Raw genomic sequence first — 21,187 nt, 5'->3', positions numbered from 1 at the left:
TAGTGCTAACATTTGGCATAAGCTTTAACTTCTCTTCTGGGCATGCAGTGGGAAGCTCTTTTCCTTTTGGAGATGTACTTGTTATGTCTAATGTTGTAGGAGGGAGACTGCATGGCAGAAAAATCAATTCCTCCTTCATGATAATGTTGAGAGCAATCTGAAAAAGCATAAGTATAAAGTGACTACTGCAATAAAAATCTAAAGATCTCGTTGTACCGCAAAGAGGTATAATAAAGATGAGCTTCTGGCCCACAAAGCTTTACAGTCAATAAGTATCAAACACAGGAGGGAGAAATAGATCAGTGGCAAGGAGGTTGAACTGCAATTTGTGTCCATCCACAACTGTGAAAATCTTTTGTTTTTTTCATAAAGCCCAAAGCAGTGCATAAAATCTGCACTAAGCTAAGCACGATGACAGGAACCAATGGACTGGCAAGGTAGAGGACCACGTGCACCAAGTAACAGGCAAAAACATTGTTCGGTATGATTTCACATTTCTTGTTTGTAAGACAACAGTGAAATTATTTGTTTGACATTACTGCTAATTCCTCAGTAGACAGGTCCCGTGATTACATTTAATTTCTTCTTTCCAGAGAAGAAAATAACCTGTTAAATATCCTCAAACTATCACTAGTAGATCGTGAGATCCAATCCAAGGCCCAGATCTAAACAGCCTGGAATTTGGGATGTTTCACCCTGAATTCCAGCTTTCTGAATGAAACCACATGAACCTAACTTTAAGAGATATTAAATCTGAAATTAGTGCCAGATCTAATGAAAGATTCACGCAACTAAAACCAAAATGCATATCTTGGAAACTTTCCTTTCTTGTCTTTTAATTTCTCAGATCTCTGGAGTTGTGCCTTCATCCCCATCCAGAGCTGCCCCTTCAGTGTCTTCACAGAGCAAAGTTCACCCCCAAATCTCTTTGGGACATAGAAATCAGGTCTGCCTGTCCCTGCACAGGCCAAGGGGGACAATCCACTGTGACAATCTTAGAGCACTTCTAACAAAACTAGATCCCTTTCAGGATAGGGAGGAAAATGTAATTTTCTAAAATACTGCAGTGACTATTCTATTAAATTATGCTTGCCTCTGCTCCTGTGAAAAGCACCCAGAAAATAATACAACACTCAAGAAGAAACCTCCTGTGACCAAGAGACTGGAACATCCACCTCCGAGTCCTTCTTCCTGTCACAAACCACTTCTATATTTTACATTTAGCAACTTTGGATGAAGGACAGAAATGGTATAAAACTGTAAAGGAATCACATTTTATGTTTTTTGCTTTTACACATCTTGACTGCAGAGAAGTTTTTCACTCTTTGGTATTACACATCTACTTCTAATTCAGGGCTAGAAAGAACTAATTCTGAAGAAAGGTGAAATATGCAAGTACACAAATGGTTCCTGCTCACACTGTAACTTAGTAATAATGCAAATTAACTGTGCAACCAAATCTTATCATTTGGAAAAAATACCTAATAAAGTCTGGTAAAAAGTACAGATTTCTGTCCTAAACACAGCTACCTCTCCTCTCAGACTCAGTCATACATGTATGCACCAGTATATACTGGTCTGACTCCGTTCATTTTGCTTGAAGGAAATTAAGTCCTCTCTAGTTCTTTCATGAGAAGTACAAATGTATTAAGTAGGTGGGGGGTATAAACAGGCTCAAAATGGAGAGGAAAATAAATCCACAATCACTTTGTAAATGTTGCGGTAAAGACTGCACCTCTGCTTCAAGAGCAGACTGACTTGCTGGAAGTGGTTATTAAGGAAAGTTCACTCTGTACCGGTGCCGTTCTCCTCCCTTACACTTTCATTGCTAGCCACTGCTGTTGGAGGTGGGCTACAGGGGAGCTCTGGGTAGTCATTGCATTCCTCTCTCCAGCATAGGTCTTCTGACTTTCTGACTTTTTGTTATCAGTCCTTATGATCGTCCCTACTCCTTAAGGACCAAAAGCACCTAACCTGACATACTCCTAGCTCTCCTTTGGGATAAGAAAGTTAATTAGTTCCTAGAGCACATGTAGGGCCAAAACAGCTGGACTGCTACTCCTTCTGGGTTGTCCATAGCAGAGATGACTAGCTGTAAGGATTTTTCTTCCAAGCATGTTTTGGAGTTTGGTAGTTTGTCTTTCTTCTTTAGTAGTTACTAGGAGTTCGAAAGACTTCTGATCAGCTGAGACATCACTTACCTACTTTACACACATATGAAAGCACTCACCCCTTAGTCTGTGCTAAACACCACACAATTCAGCAATTGAGAGAGCATGAAGAAAAAAGTTTTCTAGCCATCAAAACAAACTTTGCCCTAAAAGTTTAATCAAACCCCAGCTATGAGGAATAAAGGGTAATAATAAAAACTGAAACCCTGGAGGAGAACTCGGGATTTCAGAATCCCCTAAGGGTGACTCCTACCACCAGAAGGAGAGGACAAACTCCAGAATCAAGCAACCTCTGCCAAGAACACTAAGCAAGTAGCAACCTTTTTTTTTTAAAACTGAGAGCTAAAGTTGGCAAAAGAACTGCAGCTGCTGTAAATGTCACTTTTGTGTGAAAGACAGAGGTAGCCACTTAAGCCATTAGTACCCAAAACATTTAAGGCTTTATAGATCAAATGTGGCTTAAAAAGGAGATCAGGCCTGGCAGGCAGTGAAGATCATGCAGTCCTGGTTGAACGTGCTTTCCGCCTGGGAAATTCCCCTTCCTAAGCAGGCAGCTATGCCCTGCTCTAGCTGTAACTTCCAAACAGATTTCAGGTGCAACACACACTGCAAGCCTCAGGTTAAGAAAGAAGATGATGACTCCAATGAAACTCAAAATAAATTGTCCCAGGCAATAACGAACATTCATGGAAGTAATCAAAGGCATTTGTGTCATTGTTGCTTATGTGTGCATCCAGAAAATGCTGAAGACATAATAAGACTTCAGGAGCAAACAGCAGTTGTCCCTAATTCAGACAAGCTGAAACATCACTTGCAGTTCCTTCTACTTGCTTCCCCCCAGCCGTAATCATTGTTTGACATTTGCCTGAACCCGGGTAGTTAGCTCTCATTTGTGTCCCAATACGCTACAGCTGCTGGATAACTCATTCAGCTGCATCAGAGAAGAAGCAGATACGCAATCATTGACCCCACATCTCCTGCCGTTAACAGGGCCCGTAATCCCATGCACAAGTGGAGATGGAGGGTTGGTGTCTCACTGCAGGGCAATGATGGCCAGACATTGGTTCACTGAGATTATAGAAAAGGAAGGAGCAGAAGAACATAACAGTGATGCCCAATAGTGTGTGCATGACTAAAGTTTACCAGCAATGCAAACCTTCATCTTTCTTTATGAAGGAGACATTGCTTCTTCTGAAGATTAGCCGGATCATCAATGTACTGGATCAATGTACTTGGATCCCTCTATCCCCAACAGAGACAGCTTCTTGCTTTAGACCTATTGCTCAAAACCCATTCACAAATCCCATGTAAATTCTTTAAACTCAGGATTTACTCCTCTCTCTTATCTCCGACACTAGCTCTGGTCAAAGACAGGTCAGCGGATGGCTAAAGTAGATGGGCTACTGTCATTACCCAGCACTGCAAAGTTTATGGTTCAGTTTCTTCCTATTGTGTTGATTTATCTGACTGAAAGTTGAATTAAAATTGTGATACAATGTGATAAACCAGAACTGATAAACCATTCTTGGGGGATTGGGTCAACTGTAGTTCAGTCTGACATGTGCCTATTTCTGTCTTTGTGACAGGATAGCTGGGCTCCAGACACCAACATGACTGAACGCTTTGACTGCCACTACTGCAAAGAGTCCCTCTTTGGTAAGAAGTACATCCTGAGGGAGGACAGCCCCTACTGTGTGAAATGCTATGAAAACCTTTATTCCAACACCTGCGAGGAATGCAAAAAACCTATTGGTGCTGACTGCAAGGTATGCCAGATTTGTGTCTTGTTACAGAAATCTTGAAAGAGTAGCCTGAACGCATAGCTCTGAGACATGGTACTATCACCTGGAAGGATACAGGAGTCCAGCTTAATGGCTACCTAGGGGTTTCTTTTGGTAGGAGATCATGCTTTCTGGACCCCTGTATCTGCTTTTCACCGTTTAATTTGGCAAACCCTCTTTTACCAAGCTTGTTAATAGAAATGGAAGAACAACCCTCTCTTCCCATAAGGCATAGAATAACAGAATGGTTTGTGTTGAAAGGGACCTTAAAGATCATCTAGTTCCAACCCCCCTGCCATGGGCAGGGACACCTTCCACTAGACCAGGTTGCTCAAAGCCCCATCCAACCTGGTCTTGAACACTGCCAGGGAGGGGGCAGCCACAGCTTCTCTGGGCAACCTGTTCCAGTATCTCACCACCCTCACAGCAAATAATTTCTTCCTTATATCTAATCTAAATCTACCCTCTTGCAGTTTAAAACCATTACGCCTCATCCTATCACTACATTCCCCGATAAAAAGTCCCTCCCCTTGTAGGCCTCCTTTAAGTACTGCAAGGCCGCTATAAGGTCTCCCTGGAACCTTCTCTTCTCCAGGCTGAACAACCCCAAATCTCTCAGACTTTCCTCACAGGTTGGTGCTCCAAACCCCTGATCATCTTTATGACTCTCCTCTGGAACCACTCAAGTAGGTCCATATCCTTCTTATATTGGGGGCCCCAGAGCTGAACACAGTACTCCAGGTGGGGTCTTACAAAAGATGATCTGATGTTAGAAAGAATCTCTAGCTCATTAGGAGAGCCCAACTGTCCTTAGAGCCAGCTGGGATCTGAAAAGGTGGCAGAAGCCCATCTTGCCTACCTTTGGGTCAGAAGAAAGTAAGACACTGCTGGCTTTGCAGTGACCAGAACTCAGTTGTCATCAAGAAACAAGACACACTCAAGAAAATCTGCCAACTCGTGGACCACAAAAATCTGGCTAATGCTAACCCAAGTAGTAAGTCAGTTAGAGCACAGAATAATTAGCCTTTTAAATACAGAATGATGATAGTGGAGTCTAACTAAAGGTTGCAAAGGACAGAGCAGAGGCTTTGCTTGCTTGAGCTATGCACTGCTGTACCACATGGAAACATCTACCTGATACAAATAATGTGTGACCACCTGCATTTCTCTTAAGTTAACCAAAACAACTGGAGTTCATGCCAGTTTCACTCTTACTGAATGAAGACAGATGATATTTCAGCCATCCAGTGAAGTGTCTGTTGGACTGCTACAGACGGACTTCATCCAATAGGCATCCTCCTTTGCATAAAATTGTCCTGTTCAAAGTTGGCCAAGAGTTTCACTGACAGGTTTGGACTAGAACAGTGATTTGCATTGCACGGCCACAGGATCCTTAACTGCTATGAGGAGGTCTGACAATTGATTTCCTACGTTGACGGTCCATTCCTCTAGAGGCACCAACTAGTTCCTATTACTGATACTACCACTCTATCACTAGTTCAGAGATATAAAACTATATGCTTTCTCAGATTGGGAAAAATAAATGTCTCATACCTTCCAAACTGATCTATTCCACCCTATTGGCAAATCAGAAGGAAAGCCCTTTTCAGAAGCCTTAAAAAGGTGAGAATGTTTCACTATCGTGACAGGGAACTGGCAATAATCTGTAAGAAGGTATAAAACGCCAGCTTTCCTACAGCTCATAAATATTCAGATTAGAGAAGAGATACAGCTGGCCTGACCTGAAAAAGCAAAATATTTCTGCCCCATTCCAGAATGTGCTTTTGTTTTAAGGTCTCTTTCTAATCCCCTGAGAAGATATTTCCATGTGTTGATATTCAAGAATTTAAAAACTTGGACTGGCTTCAACAAATCTCGGACAAAGTATTCAGGAATTAATCAGGCTGAACTTTTCAACCCAGATTTATGGATTTAGGGAGTGTGGTTGTTATCCGATATACTGCTCTTCTGTACTTTTAAGCAATACACACTCTAATAGCGGATAGAAAAATAGCCCCTAGTTGTCTGCAATGTAAGAATATTTTACATATATAAAGAACCAGAACTACATGTGGAAAACACAACTGTAAGATAGTAAATAGAGATTTCTTAGCTATAAAGTGTACCAGAAACAAACATGTCCTTTTTCATTTCTGTGACTGCTGTTTGTGCCTGTCCATGCTTTATGTTGCAGCTTTTGAACTTGTTGGCCAAATTTAACTAAATTTAGACAGATGGATAAAAGCTGCAAGCTTAAATTCCTACAAGTTTTCTGGAAACAACATGTGGTTGTGTAGAAAAAGAGATCCTATTAATGTTCCCCTGAGAGGAAAACTTAGGGTAGTTTTTCAATGACAGTAATAGATTCTAGAGAATACATCTGAGAGAGTCCTTATAAGTGCCTCAGCCACAATGTAAGTTTCAGTCAAAGCTTGTGCACTGTATCACTGAGCATAATTCAGCCATGGAACACAACATCACAAAAAGTCATGCTTCTGCTCCTCATTAAACTGTATATATACATAGGTATATAAACACATAAGAAATATGCACACATATATACATACACAGACATATACGTATGTGTATTTATATGTATCTTTTTACACGTTTCATTTGCATTTTCCCCTGAACAAAAAGATAAAGTGTACTGTGTTTGGGAATCAAACCAGTATGTTTACTGCACGTACAAAATGGTCTCCGTATTTCTTTATATGTTCTGACACAGCCTTTATACAGCTGTAAAATCTAGTGACAGTGTTATCAGAAAAGGACACATCCAGGCCTCTGCACTTGGCAGAGGCACCCACCCTCACATCAACATCACAACCTGAAAAGCTCCATGTAGCTCTCACCTCAGATCCTCCTTGTCAAGCCCCTTCTTGGTCACTGCTGTTTCTCTACACCGAGAACAGTTGAACTGAGAACCCAGCTGCAACTGGGATGCTCTTAATTTCCCTCCTACCAGCCCTCATAATTAAAAGCAACCCTCCTATAGCTGAAAGGGTTACAGCAGAGTAAAACAGGCATTGACAAGACAACAGCCAGCTCTCTGCCTCTGACACTATTGCAGTGTATTGGCACTGGTGCATAGCATCAACTCACCTGAGTTGAATTTAAGCCTGCTCAGACACTGGTAATACTCCAACTTTGGCAGCACTGGGCTCTGAGAGGATCAAACCAATGCCAGATTTTTTACCTTATGTTTTAGCTATGGCACAGAGAGTCCACAACAACTATCCTGAAGAGAAGATTTCATTGAATTCAAATCAGGGGAGAATTTGCTTCACTGTCTTTCTCATTCTATGGTAACTTATGGGTAACTGTGAATGTAGCTAAGTAATAACTAAGTTGTTTTTTATTTTAAATGACTTTTTTCCCACCCAAAAAAACCTTGAATGACAACATGTGTCTGAATGACACCTTTGGACTCAGGCCATTTATTTAACTGTAAACAATTCTAGCTGATGTTTATGAAACTTTGACAGACAGATTAAAGGCTTCATTTATGGAGTGGTAGGAGGCACTGGCAAGCAGCAGAAAAACACAATGCCATTTCTTTTGTAGCTATTACACATTATCCATATGCCAACAGGTTCTAGCAGAAACTTACTCTTTATAAAAGAACTGGCGTTTCACCGCCTCTGTCCCTGGTGAACGCTCACCACACTTACAGTTTCACACTTCTTTCTGGAAATCCATCCATTATGTTCTCATTTGCTTAGCTGCTGAAATGTGTCTTTTGGTTGATTTGGGCTTTTTTAAGTTTCCTTGCAGGCCCTATGGCACAGGAACCATCATAAATACAGGAAATACCTACAGTAATCCAGTGTTTAATGCACTCCACTAGTTGGCTTTGGCAGGCAGGAGGGTGGGAAAGCCCTCTCTGCAAAATGTGAGAATGAAATTGAAAATTGATCATGAGATAAAGCCACCGTGTCAGCACAGAGGCCAAAAATTAATCAAAAGGGTCATTCTTACAGACAAACTAAACACAAAATAAAGCCTCTAGTAATGCGGATCAGGAAAGGGAGAAAATATTTGGTTTTCCAATTTTTAATGTTTAAATCCTGTCCTGAGTTGCAGCACTTTTTCAATGCATTACTGAATGTCAGACTAGTTTTTGTGAAGAGGAATTGTAAAAGAGGCAGATAGATTAATTTCTTCTTATATCCCTAAGGGGCTGAGTTCAGCACAATATCACTTAATTTTGCCTTTTCTAAACATGTTTTTGATAGGCATGTGCCAGCCTAACATACTTAAGTGTTTCGCGACAGGGCGTGCGTGGCTAAAATCTGTAGAGCATTTTGCCATTTCCCCTGATGAACCTTCTGAAAAGAGCATTGCAATAATGGCTTAAGTTTCTTTAGACTTATAAAGCCAGAGTAGAAGATAATATAGTTGCAGGATATGAGAAGTCTATGATTAACCAAGTCAGTTGGTAATTCTAGTCCTGGGGGTCTTCTAGTTTAAAAAAAACCTTTTCTAGTTTAAAAAAATAGTCACCTGCAGTCCCATCCTAGAGGCCAAATAAACCATGCTGGATCCAACTACACAGAACTATGGATGAGCTATAAAACGTGGTCTTGCCAATGTTGAAAACAGTTATCTTGACAAAGTTTTCTTTGGGGATGACATCAAGAAAATAAAATTTATTGAAAAGCACATAATGGCTTTTCAAACCCCCAAGTTTCAAATCTATTTTGCATGGGATGACTCTAAAAAGTTTTGGATACAAATAGGATCTGCATCAACTTTTCCTTGCACCATATTCTTAGTCATCTGAATGTGTACAAAGGACCTCCACTTGGCCCACTCTCTGATGTCTGTTTGAGAAACATTCGTCATTCATTTGGTTGTCCCAAGGAACACTGAGCGGAAATTTTCAGCTGAGGCTGAGAAAAGCATCCATTCAAATTTGAGTAGTTTCAGGGAATGCTCATTTGGTTATTTTTTATCTTCAGATGAAACCAGATAAGGGAAGGATTATTTTCCATGTTCAGAAGAAATGTAACTGAATAAAGTGTTAAATATTTCCCCCTGCAAATTCTGCTGCAGGATTTATTTCAGCTCTGCAGAGACAGGCATTGCTCTCCTCCCCTTCTCTTTTCACTAGTAGCACGTTTGGAACTGCTCTGGTGCTCTCTGCACTTCAGCTGCAAAACAGCTGAAGCTGTCCTGAAATACAGGACAGGCCACGTCCAGGAGCATCTGTGTGCATGCATCTCTATAGATGTATGTAAATAACCATTCCATTTATCAAATGTCAATCTATGGTAATTCTTCAGTCTCATCTGTGCTTTATCTAACAAGTCTCTTATCTGTGTTTATGTGTGCTTTATCTAACAAAAGCACGTGGCTGCCAGTTTTCATAGACAGATGCACAGGTCGATGGCAAAAAGAGTAATTCTCTGTTTATCTTTTAGTCAACATCGGAGGCTGCATTAAAAGCTATAGTTAAAATATGTAGCACCAGGGACCCATTTCCCTTGAGCTGCATAAAGCAGCTGAATCACAGAATCACAGAATCAACTAGGTTGGAAAGGACCTTGAAGATCATCTAGTCCAACCATTAACCTCACACTGCCAGTTCCCATCTACACCATATCTCTCAGCGCCATGTCGACCCTAAGCTGAGAAGTCATGCTCCTCAATATTTTCAGGATACACTCCAGCTCTGAGTCCACAACAGTAATTTTATTAGTTCTTCCTGGAAATCCATGCCATAAACAGGAATTAGTTGTATATCACTTGTACCTTCTGCTGGAACAGGTTTATCTGGGTTACAATCAGCTAGCGGAACCTAGAGCCCACATGCCCAGAGTAAACTTAATGCTCTTTCATGAGGACCAGCATGGCAGTCAGACTAGCTTGAAGTCAGTTTTGCATATGCAACTCCTCCAGTGTAAAATCTGTTCCAGATTAATACAGCCACATCTTATGTACAAGCCAAAGGCTCCAGTTAGATATGCAACACACTGAATTAGACCAAACCTCATTTTCAGTGACTTTACTACGCTGACATAACAACAGTCATGATGCAAAACCAGTTTCATCAGTACCTTGGGCTTCCTTGCTTCGGGTGTGAGAGATTCCGAGAGAGAAAGCAATATCCATTTCATCAGTCTAATATTCTGTTGCAGGCATGTTAAAGCCAGACATCTTAGACTCCCTCTACATTTGATGAGAATATCAGTTATAATCATCCAAGGTAGCTAAAGAATATTCAAATCAGTCTGTGTCTTGGGTACTTTGGGTTGTAGTTGTACCTCATCAATTTGCCATGAAATATCTGCTACTTTCACCTACCAAGCTACTGTCTATACAAGCTGCCAACATAACTGACCTAAGGATTAAACCTTTCATCATTGACATCTAATCCTTGTCTTCATTACTTCTCTTCTAAAAGGCGCACACCTTCTCCATGGTATTATTTTATTGATTAAAAGAAGGCAGAACAAAAGCAGATACCAGCACATGAATTCTGGAGATTAAAAATAGGTTTCAGAATATTGCAGAAAAAGGAGAAAGGCAGCAAGCAGAAAAAAAAAAAAATTAATACATCCTGTTACAAGAGAAAGAAAAACGGATCTGTTGTCATTCTACTTTCTAGCAGGCAAATTTCACATTTTGGAAGACAGCTGTATGTTGTATTTTTCTGTTGAAAATATTATTCCCCTCTGAGATCAGATTTAGGCTATTCAACTTAATTTAAAGAGGAAATAAAATGTAAATAACTTCCAAAGAATATTTTTTTCATTTTGCTATTAGAAAAGATTAAAATTTTACAGTCAGAAATTTGTGTTGTTTCAAAAGGAGTCAGCTGAAATGAATAGACAAGCTGAATAAGCAACTGTCTGAAAGCTGTAAAGTAGGAGGCTTAGACATTCTATCACAGAGTGCAATCTCAGAGATGAAAGACACATTGGGTACCAATTGTTACTCACAGTGATTTAAGAAATTTAGGTGAGTAGTGCAGATGTCCAAACAAAAATTCTTAATTACATGGTCAAATTCTGACTGAAGTTACTATAGTTTAACAAGTTATCACATATTGGCTGAGCTAGGCGAAACTATTTCAGTGTCTCCTGTTAGCTATTTCTGAGAACAAGGCTCCTGCAGGTGTAACGTGCTTTTATTTTAGGTTAACCTAAATCCACAGTATCTTTTGTTTGCTCTGGGCTAAGATTGCACACTTGGGAGCTACCTGTGACTGTACTGACATGGAGCAGTTTAGGGCAGATTATGTTTGAACACTTAGTGATGTTTCCATTTACACAATTAAAAAATGTGATATTCTACAACTCATCCTTTTCCTTCAGCTAACTAGATTAATTCAGTGCTTGTAATTAATACACAGTGGATCTTGAGCTAGAACCTGAGAAGTTATTTCTGCTGAATTTTTATACTCCCCATTCATGACAATATGAGCCCCTCACGCTCTCACCTCAAACTGAAGCCTATATATTTTGGGGTAGACAACTTTTCTTGTAATGATCTAAGCTCCATTTTGTTTGAAGTCCAAAGACACTGTTCAAGTGTTACATAATTAGGCCACCTTAATTTAAATTTTAAAAGGCACAATCCATCCCTTTAGGTCACAAGTTTTAGAAGAACCAGGTTTTTTAAATAATAAAAGTACCACTGCGGAGAGTATTTTAAATACTTAGGTGCCCACGGCCAGAATGTTCTGGATCACTGGCTGCAGGTACAACATGGTCTCCCCTCTTTCAGTCTGATCCACATCTGAAGCATAGGTAAACCAAAACACAAGACTGAGTAAAAATTAGTTGCAGTGAAAAAAAAAAGGAACAGATCAGACCAATTCCCCCCTTGGTCTAAATTTGTTGAACTGAATAAATACCAGAAAGTAATTGGGAAAAGGATTTCTGTCCAGGAGCAAACAGCTATGAAATGACCTAGAAACCAGCAATAGCTAAGACAAATAGGGGAAGTCTGTTATACCTATAAGGTTAACAAGTTTTAATCTGACTCAAAAACGGGGCTTTATTCTCAAGGAAATACGTAAATAGAACTAGGTCTTCCTCTGCCACATACAAAAAATGAAGGTTACCTTGAACTGAAAAAGGGTCAATAGTTGTCATACGCTGTTCTTCGTTATCATAGCAAAATAAGTTCACCTCCACCAGAACATTTTGTTTTCTTGAGTTGTGCAAATTATCCTCAGCTCCTGGCTGTGGTTCAGATTTGGACATGTTTGCATTCACTGAGCTTCCAGTTGTGCAAACTATTCATTCTGCTTACTCTGTGGTTTTGGATTTCTACAGGATCTCTCTTACAAGGACCGCCACTGGCATGAAAACTGCTTCCACTGCTTCCAGTGCAAGAATTCATTGGTGGACAAACCTTTTGCTGCAAAAGAGGAACATCTACTTTGTACTGATTGCTACTCCAACGAATACTCTTCCAAATGTAATGAGTGCAAGAAGACAATTATGCCAGGTTAGGATGCCCACTTTTCGGACTAAGAAAAGATTATGCTAAATATCAAGCCAAAACTCAGCAACATTTGTGACAAACAGTTTCCCTTGACTATCTCTGCTAAGTCATGGCGAATTTTGTTAAACACAGTTGATGGTGCATTCTAAGTCATTTCCACATAATTTTCATAACGGATCATGATAGAACTGTTATTCACATGAAGCGGATTACTCTTGAAAATTAGTATTTATTCCATTTAGCATTTTTATTGAGATTTATAATTTTCTACAGCTGTATTCATTAAAAGGGTTTTGATGGCTGGACAACTAAAATTGATCTTTCTGTCCAATCCCAACTTAGTACTCTGTCTTGATTGGTTTCCATTACTTGAAGACCAGAAGCAGCTTGCAAATTTAACAGCTTACTTAATTCACAATTTAGCTTTTTATGTAGTTACGATAAATTTAGCTTCTACAATAAAAATGAAAAATTGGTCAAAGTGCCTCTAAGGTCTTTCTTGAGCACAAAGGTATGAAGAAACAGGAAAGAGCTATTTTCTTTTTCAACATGAAACATGAGGTTATAGTAATAGATTGCTAAAACCTCATCTGCTCGTGTCAATGCAAGAGTATTCTGTGATGATTTGAGAGCTTAATGTGGAAGGAATATTGGTCCAGAAATAAAATATTAAAAGGCAATTTGAAGAATCCATGTACATGCTCCATAACGATTACCAGTCACTTTTTCCAGTAAAATTTTTCCTTGGCTGGTTCTGACAATGGTCATATCTTAGACAAAAGCTGAAAACCACAATGTTGTGCACCTAAGGTGTAAAAATGAGGGCTTGATGATGAAACAGGACATATAAATAGAAAAAACAATGACATTTAAAAGCAGATGGCCCTATCTATTCATGATGGAGTTTAGGCACCTCCTTCTATTATTCCACGTGCACCTGTCTTTACTGATAGAGCACTAACAACTGACATGTTTGGGAACAGACAGTTCTAGTTTTAAAGCTGGAACTACCTCTATGTATATATGTTTAAGACTGTTCATCAGATTCACCCCCATGATCAGTGAGCTTATTTACCGAATGGATCTCTTTTTGCCTATTATGCCAGCTATAGATCGATAAGTAGTAATGGAGGCTGGATTCAGAGACCCAGAAAATCCCTTCTTCTCTTATAATCTGAAACAGAAGAAATCAATTTTTATGAAGCTCTACAACCACCAACCGGTCGCTTATTTAAGATGCCATGATGTCACCGCATTCAGAGAGCAGTACACCCAGCATGTATTTTTTTACCTACACAGCACACCATATTAGTACAGGAGCTACACCAGAGCACTATGATCATCAGCTGAAGCGTAATTCATTTTGAAAGAACCAGCAAGTGGCTGGATACCCTTTATGCAGACTGTTAATGCTACACTTGCCCTTTGCTTTGCTCCACTAAACGTACAATTTAGATTTAATAAAGCATTATCATGACATGCCCGTTAAATACTAAAGTAATTATAAGCTTGATCTTTCAGTCCTGCTGCAAACTAAACTCCCACTGACTTCAGTCCAGCAGCTAACAAAGAGGGCTCCCCTTGCCTTGAGTTCCAGTGACAACACAATCCCAAAGAGAGAACAGCTAAAAATGTGAAAATAAAAATCCAGACTATTAAAAAAAAATTATCCACATCTCCTTTTTCCAGAACATCTTTCCTTCAAGGACTGATTTATTTGCTCCTTGGTATGATATAGAAAGTTACCAGCACAGAGAGGACATAATTCTTAAAAGGTGTCCATTAGTAGTAGAATGGATCAGAAATATTCAAGCATGTAGGCATCAGGCAGAAAGATAATTAACAGTTCATTTACTACACTCCTTGCAAGTCAATTCTATTAAAAAAAAAGAATTAAAAAATCCTGAAGTATGCCTCTGGGCAGAATTTAATGAGACTAAAAAAAAAAAAAAAAAGAAGAAGAAAACTATGCAACTAGTAAACAAAGAGGAATTAATGCTTAGGAGGGACAAATGGTAAAACTTCACCCTGCAGTAATGGGGGTGGGGAGAGTTAGCATCAAAGGAGTTAATGTGGTTCTTCATCATGAGCCAACACGATCAGCTTGTCAGTCTTCCAAACACTTGACATCATGTTTGTTGCTACAGGCTTCAAGAGTAATGCAGAACTGTAGAAGCACCATTTGTTTCTTTTTCCCTTCTGGCCAGTATCAAATATTCTGACTCAGACTGGTATATAGGAAATTACATAGCGTGCAAAGAAATTTGTCCATATAATAGGGCATCTCCAATTTCCTGGAAGGGCTCAGAGTCCACCTGTCATACAGTGGACTGAATCTGCACAGTACAGTATCCATACCCTAAAACTTCATTCTCAAAAAGTACATTCAGCTCCTAACTACCATACCTTTTTCTGCTTCTCAGTAAAGGATTGTTTAAAGATTTTTCTTCCTTTCACATTGCAACTACAGTTTAAATACAACTGAAGACAGAGAGAAAGCTTCTTTCTTACTGAAAGTTTCAAGAGACAGGAAAACATTTAGTATAGGTGTTGCAGAGCTGAAAACCATTGCAAATTTATCGTGGACCTCAACGAGGACAGGAACAAAGCCCCAGAGCAGATATGAAATAATCCTTTGTCTCAGACAGTGACTATACTTTATTGGGAAAGGGAGGCAAGAGGCTTGCCAGGAATTAACCAGGTATCTTGCAGCTCTCTGAAAAAGAAGCAAAAGGGACTTGGAATGAACAAAGTCAACCTTTAACGAGGAATGGCCTTACCTTCACTCAGCACTAACAGCAGCTTTTACGGGTGTCTCGCCAACTCTCCAGAATCTTCCTGTGCATTAGAATTTATTATTAACTCTAATAATACCACAAAAAAGGGGTCCTAAGCCTTCATAATTAGCAGTAATTTTTTCTCTTCTTTATAGGAGAACCACCACTCACTCTCCAAAAACTTAAAATGGTACCAAATAGCATGCAAAGCTGGTAGGAACATGAAATAGCCTCTAGCTCATAGCTGCACTGCTTAATGACTGACAGACAGCTGTCAGGCAAACAAGAGCTACAAATTGCATCTGTCTCAGCCAGAAGTTCAGCTGATGCTCTGGTCTCATTACAGGTACTCGGAAGATGGAATACAAGGGCAACAGCTGGCACGAGACCTGCTTTATCTGCTACCGCTGCCAACAGCCTATTGGGACAAAAAGTTTCATCCCTAAGGACAATCAAAACTTTTGCGTACCCTGCTATGAAAAGCAGTTTGCCATGCAGTGTGTCCAATGCAAGAAGGTAGTGCTCTTATTTAACTTGCCTAAAACCTAAGGGATTGAATTCAATCCCATTTTACGTCCAAGTAGGTAGAATATCTAATTTTTCTATGTGCATTAAAAGATTCAGGATCAACTGATTTTAAGAGATGATATAATTTCAGTTCCCATCCTGCACCAGGCCCAGCATTTACTACAATGAGAATTCTCTTGCTCAGGGTTGAGGATTCCTTTGCGTTGAAAGCATACAGAGAACACATTTTTAAAAACAAAACAAAACAAAATAAAAACTCTGCAGTGGAATAACCTCATTCCAATACAACCCATCATATACCATATAGCTAAACATTTCAACTGCAAGGAAGATGAGCTAACACTGATAATTTTTTACTATTCTAATAAAATTCAAGACAGAGAGATAAGCTTTACACAGAGCAAATGCTGTTCCTGAAATAAACACTAGTAAACTCAATGTACAACTTTCTAGGCTAAAGACCTTCTATTTGCGAGTTGCTTAAATTCTGTACGCAGACACTGATAAGAATTTTAGAATTCTTTCCTAAAAAGAATCGTCTCATCACTTATGGAACTAAGAAATCCCAGTTTCCTACAGATATATGCATAGGCAAAGAGAATCAAAACTATGGCTTTTCGCACTTTCCCACTGCCACTGTTTCCTCTTTGTCTCCCTTTACCCTCCACGTACTTCCAGCCACCACCTATGCCCACACTACACAGACTTTCTTCCATGGGTGCTACCTTCTTGTTTGCCCTTCTAGTCAAGCAAAGCTGCAGTCTGGTCAGACGTATGAGCTGGCCAGAAATGACTGCATCTTTGCTGCTGCACAGGCAAAACAAAACAGGTAAAGGCTCAATTTTTCTTTCAGCCTTTGACCTAGAGTATACCTAATTACCTCCACTACCTCCTATCTATCCATCACTTTTCTGAAGCTTCTAGGAGTTTTGTATTCTCAAAAACTCTGTCTAGTGTCTAATTTTAACCACATTTGAGAAGAGGCTAAAAAATACTTGAGGAAGAGGCAAAGACATAGATTAATACACATATTAGGTAGCGTGATCACATACAAGCTTGATTCCCAGGGAATCTCCCTTTAGGGAAGAAAGGAAGAAAAATTAAACTGTCCAGTTTTACAGCCTTCTTAGGAATACTTAAAGGATAAAAAAAGTTCAGTTTGTCTAGCATCAGGAGAGCTGCTTTTGTAGGCAACAACTTGTTATAAGAGAAAAAAACCCAAAGTCCAGAGAAGCAGAAAGCAAAGACTTCAGCTAAAATTTGAAATAAAACAGTCTTTGCCATGGAAAGTAACAGGGAGGTTGAAACACGTAAGGTAGTTCCTTCACCATGAAGACTGGGACAGGTGAAGGAGATGAGACACATCCTAGCGCATGCATATGAAAAGCAGCATACAAAGACTAGCTTTAAAAACAAAGAGGACAACTGAGAGTGAGATAATACAATATATGGAAAATAAAGTACTTTCAGCACGGGCCTTCTTTGTATAAATTAGGAAATTACAATAAATCACTTGCATTATTTTCTCAAGGTCAACTCTAGCCAAAATGATGACTTCACTGCTGTTGAGCCTTCTTTCCCTCCTCCCACCCACAAAAACCTCATCCCCCTTCCTCTCTACAAAATCAAGATACAAACATGTCACCCTCAAGAAAACACTTTCTGTCTTACTTTCCATAAAACAGGCTATCACTACAGGAGGCGTTACTTACCGGGAGCAGCCATGGCATAAGGAGTGCTTCGTTTGTACTGGATGCAAGAAGCAGTTGTCTGGCCAACGCTTCACCTCCAGGGATGAGTTCGCATATTGCCTGAGCTGCTTCTGCAACCTCTATGCCAAAAAGTGTGCTGGATGCACAAACCCCATCAGTGGTAGGTCTCTCACAGCCGGTGCCTTTAAATTTTGGGGTTTTTTTTAATGAACTGCTTCTAATATTAAAAATGGTTCTATAATTCATTCTGAATAACTTGAGAGACTCCAGTCGCTATATAACTCAAGATGTGTGAAATTAAATACTTATGATGCCTTTCAAGTGCCCTAACAAAAAGAAATGGAAGAGGTCCTTAAACTGAAGTTTCCTCTTTTTCACCGATTTTCATAGAACATGGTGGACACAGAGTAACAGAGCTATGCATGTAGTAGGATATGCATGTTCTGTACGTCACTTCACTTGGTTCATGAGAGGCATCACTGGCCTCAGCAACAACAGCCCCTTTACCAACAGAAAGTGTCTAACTGGCTTATACCTGATGCTGTAGCACAGCGCATTTCTTCCCTGACTTTTCAGGACAGCAACTGAGAAATCACAAGGCTTTCCAGTACAAAAGTACTTAAAGAAGCGATGGCTTAGAGCTTTACTATGAAACACTTTGCATAAAAATATCTTCCATGAAGTAATCAGCACTTAACAGCATCATCCATACAGTACAAGGCTGCAAATGAGTTATATCTGGAGCATTTTCTCTTGTTATTGCTCTGCCCTTGTGCCTGTCTCTCACTAACATATGCCTGACTGCATAGCTCCTAGAAAAGTCAGTGCATAACACCACAGGTACTGTTTTCTGTTCATGTGAAAGAGGCATTTCTCTCTTGAATATTGCAGTCCTTCTGTCATATGCTGTTTTTTCTTTCAAAATGTTGCTACTAAAGGGAAAACAAAACAAAAAATCCTCTCATCAGGTAAAAGATATGCCCAACTTAATCTTTCCACTGACTTCCAGCTAGTCATTCCAATGCATCATATTCAAATTGCTTGTCATTTCTGAGGTTAAGCAAGAGATAATTACTACTAAGAGACATTTGTTCCTTTTCTCTCTTTTTCCTGTACAATTTCAATACCCCTTATGATAATCTCCATAGCCTCAAACTCTTGAATGCTTTTTGCAGTTTGCTAACCTGCTTCTTTTCTTGAGGCACACTTCCGTCAAAGCTATGATTCAAAGTCATGACGCAACCTGTCAAACTTTTTAATGATCTAAAATGCATTTTTACGAAACAAAATTAACTTACTCAGACACCGTAAAACATTCTGTAAAAAACTATCAGACTTCTGTTCAGGGGCAGTTGCTTTCCTTTTCTTCTGCTGTATATCATAGTGCCATACCTTGAAAGTTAATTTCTGCCATTATCACCAGTGATAACAGCCTAGTTCATCAACTTAGCTGAAAGCAACAGAACTATTTGAGGATGAAAATATTACTTGCTACAGAGTAAGGGTGGCAAAATTAGCACAGCAACAAATAGATTTGTCACAACGGCATTTTTTCACTATTGGATCTTGGATCTCCATAGCAATCCATGGGGGGAGTCTGCAATAGCATCACCTGATGGCTGATGTGCTGTTCTTTTCTTGTAACAGAATGCTTTTGGTTTTCAAACAGGACTCGGAGGAACCAAGTACATCTCCTTTGAAGAACGGCAGTGGCATAATGATTGCTTTAACTGTAAGAAGTGCTCCCTCTCATTAGTGGGTCGCGGCTTCCTCACGGAAAGGGATGACATCCTTTGCCCTGAATGTGGGAAGGATATTTAAAGCTCAAAATAACAGGTGGGGAGAGGGGAGGAAAGCCGTGCTTGCAATATATAGTCCGAAATACACAGATGTTCGAAACTAGCTTTGCCACTCTGTGTTTCGCTGTACTATTAACATTACTTAACCTTTTTCTTCAAACTCTCCAAATCTGGAGGGGAAAAAATCTTCCAAATCTCTAGTAGCAGTGTTGGTGTTTAAGATTTCTACAGCTAACCACAACTAATGCAGAACCTGAGATGTAAAACCACTTGGGTGTTATTGACAGAACATATTCTTTTTGTTGTGGTTTTTTTTCCCTTCCACTAAATATTCCAGTTACAAGCAAGTGATATAGTTCAAGGATTACAATGGCCACGCACAATACGTTCATAGATGGATATTCAGGGTGAAACCCTCAGCCTGCTGAAATCAATGGCAAACACCATTCGATTTCAGTAAGGCTGTGGTCTCGCCTCCGTGCTCTTGAGCTATGTGACTAGTGTGTGCTGTCAGGTGTGTAGAAAGACTGCGAACGTAGAGGGTGTTTCAATGTACAAGGCTTTGTGCCGTGCCATAAAGAGATAATGATAAAACAGTTGAGGTGGGAGTGCTTCATAACAGGTACATATTTTATTGCATGACTAGCTGATCATTGTGTGAAGTACAAGTTCTGATTGACAGTGTCAGTATTACAGTTAGTTGACATTACACTGCACATTGTATTTTTCAAAATAAAATAATTTAAAATAAAATTGTGATTGTGGTTTAATTGTATTTAATATCAGATATTTACAAATAAAATGCTTTTACAGTCTGAAGAAACAATGTAAGAGCCATACAAACACAACCCTTTTTGCAACCAATCACTATGAAACTGTGGAGTTTAGACAATCCTCCAATAGGCCCTGCTGATGCAACATAGTCTCCTACTAACTGAAATCAGTGGGAAAATTATCACTAAAACTGGACTGTGTGAAAATACCCAATTGACTGCAGCTGACAAAAATGCATTCATAGGCTCTAAACTCAAAACCAAAATATTGTTCTTCTCAGCAAGCAAGGAGGTCAAGACAACTCAGAAGACATTTATCTTTGCAAAAGTCAGAAGTTTAACTTCCATACTAGGACACGCTTTAATTTTGTTCCATATTGCAATACGTAATACCCTTAGCTCTAGAACAATTTCTGCTACATGTTTGCTGCAAAGGCAACTGTCAGCAACGGCATGCTGGCAGGATAATAAAATCAAGAGGAAACAATCCAGAGGAAGGTAACTCTCTTACCAAAGCAAACTTCAAGAAATATGGCTATGTTATGCAATGTATGATCCTGGTATACCTTCCAGGTGGAATTCAGTTGTACCCAGCAAAAGGAGAACAGTAATATGTCACACTTTCAACAGGAATCTTCCGATGCAGAAAGAAGAATTAGGAATATACTTATTTTGTGTGTAACTGGATAGGGAAAGTTTGCTCCTAGTTCCTGCCACCACTCTTGAATTTGTTTCTTTTTATACCAAGTGTAAAGTGCTCACAGGTCATTCCTCTCATTAATTCAACAAGCCAAACAGATGCATCAGATCAGATTTGGTTTACTGTACACCATTTGAAGAACATGGCTGGCTGACATTTTTGAAGTGCACACCGTGCCAATCTCATGTCACTGAATGACTAAATTCTAGCCTTTGGTGACTTCATTCTATGATGAAGGCTGTAGTAAAGAATAGCCATAAAAATCCCTCTTATATCCACACATCCCAAAGAAAGGCAAGCACCTCACTTACTCTCTCCTCTGGGGTCTGGCAATCCCCCAGCACACTGCAGCTCTGCTCGAGTACTTTGGTGAGAGAAGGATTACCATTAGATAAGCGGGTAGTGGAAGGTAGTAAGAGCAGGATGGCTTGCACCTTGCCCCCCACACGCTACAACAGGTGGCAAAATGGTCCCAGCTTTGGGGAA

General features: G+C 39.6%; 1 protein-coding gene across 5 annotated transcripts in view; it reads left to right on the top strand.

Moving 5' to 3' along the window:
• FHL2 (four and a half LIM domains 2) overlaps window positions 1-19,981 on the top strand; it is a 64,596-nt gene extending 44,615 nt beyond the window's left edge. For all 5 annotated transcript variants that reach the window (XM_074815151.1, XM_074815150.1, XM_074815153.1 and 2 more), the window contains exons 2-6: window positions 3,758-3,937; window positions 12,241-12,415; window positions 15,536-15,705; window positions 17,403-17,589; window positions 19,099-19,981. In XM_074815151.1, coding sequence (XP_074671252.1) covers window positions 3,782-3,937; window positions 12,241-12,415; window positions 15,536-15,705; window positions 17,403-17,589; window positions 19,099-19,250 — 840 coding nt within the window. In that variant the 5' untranslated portion in view covers window positions 3,758-3,781 and the 3' untranslated portion in view covers window positions 19,251-19,981. The remainder of the gene's footprint in view (window positions 1-3,757; window positions 3,938-12,240; window positions 12,416-15,535; window positions 15,706-17,402; window positions 17,590-19,098) is intronic.
• Window positions 19,982-21,187: the final 1,206 nt, after the last annotated feature.

The sequence above is a fragment of the Strix aluco genome, chromosome 2, assembly GCF_031877795.1.
Source record: "Strix aluco isolate bStrAlu1 chromosome 2, bStrAlu1.hap1, whole genome shotgun sequence".
Lineage (NCBI taxonomy): Eukaryota > Metazoa > Chordata > Aves > Strigiformes > Strigidae > Strix > Strix aluco.
The sequence above is the reverse complement of the archived record's forward strand: the minus strand, read 5'-3'. Positions and strand labels throughout refer to the sequence as shown.